The 9,598-nt window shown below is 49.5% G+C and overlaps 1 protein-coding gene across 1 annotated transcript in view; it reads left to right on the forward strand.

Annotated features, from left to right (window-relative positions):
* LOC128690553 (PDF receptor-like) overlaps window positions 1-9,376 on the forward strand; it is a 61,126-nt gene extending 51,750 nt beyond the window's left edge. The window contains exon 9 of the mRNA XM_070089670.1: window positions 7,661-9,376. Within this exon, the coding sequence (XP_069945771.1) occupies window positions 7,661-7,757 (97 nt within the window). The 3' untranslated portion in view covers window positions 7,758-9,376. The remainder of the gene's footprint in view (window positions 1-7,660) is intronic.
* Window positions 9,377-9,598: the final 222 nt, after the last annotated feature.

Consider the following 9,598-nt stretch of genomic DNA (forward strand, 5'->3'; position numbering starts at 1 on the left):
CTGTGGCCTGTACCAGAGGTGCGTGGGCTGTGGCCTGTACCAGAGGTGCGTGAGTTGTAGCCTGTACCAGAGGTGCGTGAGCTGTAGCCTGTACCAGAGGTGCGTGAGCTGTAGCCTGTACCAGAGGTGCGTGAGTTGTAGCCTGTACCAGAGGTGCGTGAGCTGTAGCCTGTACCAGAGGTGCGTGAGCTGTAGCCTGTACCAGAGGTGCGTGAGTTGTAGCCTGTACCAGAGGTGCGTGAGCTGTAGCCTGTACCAGAGGTGCGTGAGTTGTGGCCTGTACCAGAGGTGCGTGAGCTGTGGCCTGTACCAGAGGTGCGTGAGCTGTAGCCTGTACCAGAGGTGCGTGAGCTGTGGCCTGTACCAGAGGTGCGTGAGCTGTAGCCTGTACCAGAGGTGCGTGAGCTGTAGCCTGTACCAGAGGTGCGTGAGCTGTAGCCTGTACCAGAGGTGCGTGAGCTGTAGCCTGTACCAGAGTAGCGAGGACTACAGATACAACTTGCTGTCAGGGCTCTCTAGCACTGCTGTCAGGGCTCTCTAGCACTGCTGTCAGGGCTCTCTAGCACTGCTGTCAGGGCTCTCTAGCACTGCTGTCAGGGCTCTCTAGCACTGCTGTCAGGGCTCTCTAGCACTGCTGTCAGGGCTCTCTAGCACTGCTGTCAGGGCTCTCTAGCACTGCTGTCAGGGCTCTCTAGCACTGCTGTCAGGGCTCTCTAGCACTGCTGTCAGGGCTCTCTAGCACTGCTGTCAGGGCTCTCTAGCACTGCTGTCAGGGCTCTCTAGCACATCTGTCAAGGCTCTCTAGCATAGCTGACAGGGCTCTCTAGCACAGCTGTCAGGGTTGTCTAGCAAAGCTGTCAGGGCTCTCTAGCACAGCTGTCAGGGCTGTCTAGCACATCTGTCAGGGCTCTCTAGCACAGTTGTCAAGGCTGTTTAACACAGCTATCAGGGCTGTCATGCACAGCTGTCAGGGCTGTCTAGCATAGCTGTCAGGGCTGTCTAGCACAGCTGTCAGGGCTGTCAAGCACAGCCATCAGGGCTGTCAAGCACAGCCATCAGGGCTGTCAAGCACAGCTGTCAGGGGTGTCTAGCACAGCTGTCAGGGCTGCCTAGCACAGCTGTCAGGGCTGTCTAGCACAGCTGTCAGGGCTGCCTAGCACAGCTGTCAGGGCTGTCTAGCACAGCTGTCAGGGCTGTCTAGCACAGCTGTCAGGGCTGTCTAGCACAGCTGTCAGGGCTGTCTAGCACAGCTGTCAGGGCTGTCTAGCACAGCTGTCAGGGCTGTCTAGCACAGCCGTCAGGGCTGTCTAGCTCAGCTGTCAGGGCTGTCTAGCACAGCTGTCAGGGCTGTCTAGCACAGCCGTCAGGGCTGTCTAGCTCAGCTGTCAGGGCTGTCTAGCTCAGCTGTCAGGGCTGTCTAGCACAGCTGTCAGGGCTGTCTAGCTCAGCTGTCAGGGCTGTCTAGCACAGCCGTCAGGGCTGTCTAGCTCAGCTGTCAGGGCTGTCTAGCTCAGCTGTCAGGGCTGTCTAGCACAGCTGTCAGGGCTGTCTAGCTCAGCTGTCAGGGCTGTCTAGCACAGCCGTCAGGGCTGTCTAGCTCAGCTGTCAGGGCTGTCTAGCTCAGCTGTCAGGGCTGTCTAGCTCAGCTGTCAGGGCTGCCTAGCACAGCTGTCAGGGCCAGCACCTGCCGGTGAATCATTTGCTGTCATCCGGTTTGCTTTTCAATCTCACAACCATTATTTTGACTCCATTTTTTTGTACAATTCTCTGTGAATTGTGTTTCTATATTTTTTATTTTTTTCCTTAATTGTTATTTGCCAATAAAAAAAATCATTTTACTTCCTATTTGGTCCAATTTTCTCCGACTTAATTGAGTAGATAAATATATATTTTTTTTTTTAGTCGTAGCTTGACGATGTTTCGAGTAAGGACCGAAACATCGTCATATGGGTATTGTAAGTGCCAGTTTTACGGTGGATATTTTTTTCTCCATATATGTAATCTAGTCTATTGTAAATTGTGCTTTCAATAGGCAAAAATGGAGGAGCACTGCAGTAGGCCTACTGACCCTTGCTAGATAGGTCTTTCTCGAACCCAGCTATATACTAATATATGGAAGTAATTACAATAATCACGTGACTTCAAGTTGTTATATATATATATATATATATATATATATATATATATATATATATATATATATATATATATATATATATATATATATATATATATATATATATATATATATATATATATATATATATATATATAATTAATTTCGAACAATATTATGTTACCAGAAAATCAGTTGTGCACAACAGTGAGAAACTTGAATGCTGTGGTAATTACCTTTTTAAAGTTAACTTCTTACATTTGATGTTAAAATGAGTTTTATTATAGCGTATGTGAACGAATTTGGAATATTCGGCTGGGCGAGGGTCTCCGCAGGTGAGGGGTTTCCGCGGGTGAGGGGTCTCCGCAGGCGAGGGTCTCCGTGGGTGAGGGGTCTCCGCGGGTGAGGGGTCTCCGCGGGTGAGGGGTCTCCGCGGGTGAGGGGTCTCCGCGGGTGAGGGGTCTCCGCGCGCGAGAGGGGTCTCCGCGGGTGAGGGGTCTCCGCGGGTGAGGGGTCTCCGCAGGGGAGGGGTCTCCGCAGGCGAGGGTCTCCGCAGGTGAGGGGTCTCCGCGGGCGAGGGGTCTCCGCGGGCGAGGGGTCTTCGCAGGTGAGGGGTCTCCGCGGGCGAGGGTCTCCGCAGGTGAGGGGTCTCCGCGGGCGAGGGGTCTCCGCGGGCGAGGGTCTCCGCAGGTGAGGGGTCTCCGCGGGCGTGGGTCTCCGCAGGTGAGGGGTCTCCGCGGGCGAGGGGTCTCCGCAGGTGAGGGGTCTCCGCGGGCGAGGGGTCTCCGCGGGCGAGGGTCTCCGCGGGCGAGGGGTCTCCGCAGGTGAGGGGTTTCCGCAGGTGAGGGGTCTCCGCGGGCGAGGGGTCTCCGCTGGTGAGGGGTCTCCGCAGGTGAGGGGTCTCCGCAGGCGAGGGGTCTCCGCAGGTGAGGGGCCTCCGCGGGCGAGGGGTCTCCGCAGGTGAGGGGTTTCCGCAGGTGAGGGGTCTCCGCGGGCGAGGGGTCTCCGCAGGCGAGAGGTCTCCGCGGGCGAGGGCTCTCCCCGGGCGGAGGGTTTCCGCGGGCGAGGGGTCTCCGCGGGTGAGGGGTCTCCGCGTCCGAGGGGTCTCCGCGCGCGAGGGGGGTCTCCGCGGGCGAGGAGGGTCTCCGCGGGCGAGGGGTCTCCGCGGGCGAGGAGGGTCTCCGCGGGTGAGGGGTCTCCGCGGGTGAGGGGTCTCCGCGTCCGAGGGGTCTCCGCGCGCGAGAGGGGTCTCCGCGGGCGAGGAGGGTCTCCGCGGGCGAGGGGTCTCCGCGGGCGAGGGGTCTCCGCGGGTGAGGGGTCTCCGCGCTCGAGGGGGGTCTCCGCGGGCGAGGGGGTCTTCGCGATCGAGGGGTCTCCGCAGCATCTAACAAAAGTAATATAAAAACAGCAAGAAAAGAAGACATGCGAAGAAAAGGTGTTTCAGAATCTTTGAACGCGAGTTACGAGAGAACAAGGCGCTGACGAGGTCCTATAAGGAGGACTTCGTCAGGGGGAGATACTACTCAATTTATGCATGTATATAGCGAGGCAGAAGATATTCAGGGTGTTACGAAATAATGGACCTAATTTCAATATATACTGCTTTTAAATTGGGAGCATAAATTTGAAACACCCTGTTTTAACTGTGTGTACATAAGCAGGGAGTAGGAGGGAATATACGGTAACTGCAGGATGATAGCAGGATGATAGAAGGATGATGGAAAATATAATAACTCTAGGTATATTCACGAAGGAATGAGGGTTGAACCAGAAAAAGACTCTTGCTGTCAGGAATAAGGGCTTTAAGAGGCCTTACACACGCGGGATACATACATAGTTTGAGGAAGAGGTACGACAAGGCTCTTGTACCTAGTAGTGACCAGCGAAGAGGCAGAAGCAGGAGCTGCTGTGACTCGACTCTTGTAACCACATATAAATGAGTACATGTAGAAGAGTACACAGACAGAAACAGACGAACACACACATAAACAGATAAACACACAGACACACAGACACACACACACACACACACTCACACACACACACTCACACACACACACACACACACACACACACACACACACACACACACACACACACACACACACACACACACACACACACACACACACACACACACACACACATCCCCAGACATAATAGCACTCACAGAAGCAAAACTCACCAAAATAATAACAGATTCAATCTTTCCATCCGGATATCAAATCCTCAGGAAAGACAGAGGGAGGAGAGGGGGAGGAGGAGTTGCACTGCTCATTAAAACCAGTGGGGGTTTGAGAAAATGGAAGGAATGGATGGCACGGGCGAAAGGGACTACTTAGTAGGAACAATCCAGTCTGAGGGACATAAGGTGATAATTGCAGTAATGTACAACCCACCACATAACTGCAGGAGGCCAAGAGAAGAATACGATGAGAGCAACAGAGCAATGGTCGACACACTAGCCGAGGTGGCCAGGAGAGCACACATGGGGGGAGCAAAGTTACTAGTTATGGGTGATTTCAATCACAAGGAGATTGACTGGGGAAACCTGGAGCCCCATGGGGGTCCCGAAACATGGAGAGCCAGGATGATGGATGTGGTACTGCAAAACCTCATGCAACAACATGTTAGAGACACTACCAGAGAGAGAGGAGAGGATGAACCAGCAAGACTGGACCTTGTATTCACCTTGATTAGTTCTGACATCGAGGATATCATGTATGAAAGGCCCCTGGGAGCTAGTGATCATGTGGTTCTGTGCTTCGACTACATAGTTGAGCTCCAAGTGGAGAGAGCAGCAGGAATAGGGTGGGAAAACCAAACTACGAAAGGGGGAACTACTCAGGCTTGAGGAACTTCTTTCAAGACATTCAGTGGGAGAGGGAACTGACAGGAAAACCAGTACAAGAAATGATGGACTATGTGGCAACAAAATGCAAGGAGGCAGAGGAGAGGTTTGTTCCCAAGGGAAACAGAAATAATGGGAAGAACAGAACGAGTCCTTGGTTCACCGAAAGGTGTAGGGAGGCAAAAACTAGGTGTACTATAGAATGGAAAAGGTACAGAAGACAGAGAACTCAGGAAAATAAAGAGATTAGCCGAAGAGCCAGAAACGAATATGCACAGATAAGAAGGGAGGCTCAGCGGCAATACGAAAATGACATAGCATCGAAAGTCAAGACTGACCCGAAGCTGTTGTACAGCCACATCAGGAGGAAAACAACAGTCAAGGACCAGGTAATCAGACTGAGGAAGGGTAATGGGGAATTCACAAGAAACGACTGAGAGGTATGTCAGGAGCTCAACACAAGATTTAAAGAAGTATTTACAGTGGAAACCAGTAGGACTCCAGGAAATCAGAGCAGGGGGGTGCACCAGCAAGTGCTGGATGAGGTACATATAACCAAGGAGGAGGTGAAGAAGCTGCTATGCGAACTTGACACCTCAAAGGCGGTGGGACCAGACAACATCTCTCCGTGGGTCCTTAAAGAGGGAGCAGAGATATTGTGTGTACCGTTAACAAAGATCTTCAACACATCATTTGAAACTGGGCAACTCCCCGAGGTGTGGAAGATGTCAAATGTAGTCCAAATTTTTAAAAAGGGAGACAGACATGAGGCACTAAACTACAGACCTGTATCACTAACGTGTATAGTATGCAAGGTCATGGAGATCATCATCAGGAGGAGAGTGGTGGAGCACCTGGAAAGAAACAAGTGTATAATTGACAACCAGCATGGTTTCAGGGAGGGAAAATCCTGTGTCACAAACCTACTAGAGTTTTATGACAAGGTGACAGAAGTAAGACAAGAGAGAGAGGGGTGGATCGACTGCATTTTTTTGGACTGCAAGAAGGCCTTCGACACAGTTCCTCACAAGAGGATACTGCAAAAGCTAGAGGATCAGGCACATATAACAGGAAAGGCACTGTAATGGATCAGAGAAAACATGACAGGGAGGCAACAACGAGTCATGGTACGTGACGAGGTGTCAGAGTTTGCGCCTGTGACAAGCGGGGTTCCACAGGGGTCAGTCCTAGGACCTGTGCTGTTCTTGGTATATGTGAATGACATGACGGAAGGGATAGACTCAGAAGTGTCCTTGTTTGCGGACGATGTGAAGTTAATGAGAAGAATCAAATCGGATGAGGATCAGGCAGGACTACAAAGAGACCTGGTCCAGCAACTGGCTCCTTGAGTTTAACCCTGCCAAATGCAAAGTCATGAAGATTGGGGAAAGGCAAAGAAGACCGCAGACACAATATAGTTTAGATGGCCAAAGTCTGCAAACCTCATTCAAGGAAAATGATCTGGGGGTGAGTATAACACCGAGCATATCTCCTGAGGCGCACATCAATCAGATAACTGCTGCAGCATATGGGCGCCTGGCAAACCTACGGATAGCGTTCCGATACCTCAGTAAGGATTCGTTCAAGACTCTGTATACCATTTACGTCAGGCCCATACTGGAGTATGCAGCACCAGTTTGGAATCCGCACCTAGTCAAGCACGTCAAGAAATTAGAGAAAGTGCAAAGGTTTGCAACAAGACTAGTCCCAGAGCTACGGGGATTGTCCTACGAAGAAAGGTTGAGGGAAATCGGCCTGACGACAATGGAGGCCAGGAGGGTCAGGGGAGACATGATAACGACATATAAAATACTGCGCGGAATAGACGAGGTGGACAAAGACGGGATGTTCCAGAGAAGGGACACAGACACAAGAGGTCACAATTGGAAGTTGAAGACTCAGATGAATCAAAGGGATGTTAGGAAGTATTTCTTCAGTCATAGAGTAGTCAAGTCGTGGAATAGTCTAGAAAGTGAAGTAGTGGAGGCGGGAACCATACATAGTTTTAAGGCGAGGTATGATAAAGCTCGTGGAGCAGGGAGAGAGAGAACCTAGTAACAATCAGTGAAGAGGCGGGGCCAGGAGCTATGAATCGACCCCTGCAACCACAAATAGGTGAGTACAAATAGGTGAGTACACACACACACACACACACACACACACACACACACACACACAAGGACGTCACTTCATGGTAATGACCTTGTACTACCTAATGATTTACAACAGAGAGAGAGAGAGAGAGAGAAAGAGAGAGAGAGAGAGAGAGAGAGACAGAGAGAGAGAGAGAGAGAGAGAGAGAGAGAGAGAGAGAGAGAGAGAGAGAGAGAGAGAGAGAGAGAGAGAGAGAGAGAGAGAATAATGTCAGAATAATGACATCAACGAGATAAAGTCAGTTTATTAAATAAAATTGCTGGCCCACAGAAGGCTCCAACTTTATCCTGTTCCCTATTTGTATGTCTCATAACAATAAAAAGGCTTTTAAATGAGCTGATGTAGGTAACAGCCCTTAGCTTGTCAATAAAATTAGGAATCTTAACCTGATTGTAAAACTCTGTTTAAAGAGAGAGAGAGAGAGAGAGAGAGAGAGAGAGAGAGAGAGAGAGAGAGAGAGAGAGAGAGAGAGAGAGAGAGAAAGAGAGAGAGAGAGAGAGAGAGTCTAATCATGTTCCACTTCTCGTGCAATCTTCAAGCAGTGAGGCAGCAGCCGCGGAGGAACCTCTGACCACACTACGAGAGGTCACAGTGGAACACAGCGGTGACCTCGGACTGGCCATCACAACCGTATGACCCTCCACCACTCCCTCTCTCCCTCAGTTCACCCTCCTCCCCCTCCTCCTCCTCCATCTCACTCTCCAATTCTCTCCTCCAGCGCCTCCGTCGAGGCGTTCTCCTCTCGTCTTCCCAGCATCAGAAACATTAAGTTGCTTCTTCTCTTCTCCATTGTCTCTCTTGCTCACACTTTCTCTGCTCTTCTCCACCATTCCATCTCAACTCTGGAAAGTCTCAAAAATCTTGTACCACCTCATCATTATCTTCCTGTTTCTCTCTGTCTGTCTGTCTACTTCTCTGTGTATCTCTCTGTCTCTCTCTTTCCTTCTGTCTTTCTTCCTTTCTGTTACATTTGTTTGCTTTTACCAAGCATTTCCTCCTCCATTATCTCCACCACACGAGGGAGTTAAGGAGCTTTACCCAAGAGGATCCAGTTCGGTCACCTTGAGAGTCGGGGATAAACACACACTCCACCACCTGGGCGACCAATAGAAACACCAGGACAAGAAATACCTGGCTTCTGAATGGCTGAAAGGAAGACTCCTGCCCACACAAACACGTCTCCGGCACCAGCAGGAGCCGCCGGACCATCCCGTTTTCAGTGGAGGAGTGAACAAAAGCCTCTTCTCAGCCTACGAGAATTCACTTTTTAGCTTCGTAAAATAAGTGGTCATTGAAACTGATGTCGTGTAAGAATATCTCCCATTCAACGGTATGAACACAGCACATTTTTTCGGTCCTCCAGACATCCCCTCTTCAGGTAATTTGCGTTAGTTCCATATTGTGGATAATGTGTGTTACTCCCAATAATAGCTGATGTTAAATATTCCCAAAATATTGAGTATCGAGAAATCAAGGGTCATTAGATTTATAAATAAGGAAAGTAGATAAGAGAATTTATTAGAGCTTTTCAATGTTTATTAGATGTCTGAAGAGTCAGAGTAACTTTTGTTGATGTTTTTGAGAGCAATTACTTTATATTTACCTATACTTTTTATGTATCATGTCCACTCTGTATGTGTGTGTGTGTGTGTGTGTGTGTGTGTGTGAGAGAGAGAGAGAGAGAGAGAGAGCGTGAGTGTGAAAGGCAACAGCAGGAGACCTATCCTAGGCCAAAGAATCGGAAACACTTACATCAAAAAAAAAAATTTTAAAACACTAAATTTCCGTGTGAAATCAACCACTGCAAAACTGATTTTCTGTCTCACCGATGGGAGCCAATCAGACTCACCATGGGTGGGGTTAGAACCCGCGATCAGAGAGCCAGTCAGAATGTGAAAGCAAAGTCACCAGAGGTAAAACTTTTAAATCCTTTTACTAGCACACATTTCAAGGACCCCTGAGACTGAGGGGAGAAAAAATAAACAAACCAGACTACACCTTTTATTCACCTCGTGGAAATCGGACATAGAAGGAATAAATTATGAACTTCCACTCAGGCAGTGGAGAAGATTCAATATTTATGTCTGAATAAGTGATAGAGACGCAACTAATAAGCACAGGGAGAGATAGATAGATAGATAGATAGATAGAGAGAGAGAGAGAAAGAGAGAGAGAGAGAGAGAGAGAGAGAGAGAGAGAGAGAGAGAGAGAGAGAGAGAGAGAGAGAGAGAGAGAGAGAGAGAGAGAGAGAGAGAGAGAGATAAGGAGGCTAGAATACAGAAATAGGTGAACATGAGAAAAGCATAATAAGAGACTATGAACAAGAGACAAGAATCGTGACATTATAAATCTCTGCCCAGAGCGAAACATCGTGTGTAATACAGAGGCGTTGTGCACCTAGCGTGTTTCGTCCAAGGCAGCGGGCGAAACTGGCCATCTATCACAGGTTAGGAACTCACTATGCCGGTCTAGTGAAG

This window comes from Cherax quadricarinatus, chromosome 29 (assembly GCF_038502225.1).
Source record: "Cherax quadricarinatus isolate ZL_2023a chromosome 29, ASM3850222v1, whole genome shotgun sequence".
Classification (NCBI taxonomy): Eukaryota; Metazoa; Arthropoda; class Malacostraca; order Decapoda; family Parastacidae; genus Cherax; species Cherax quadricarinatus.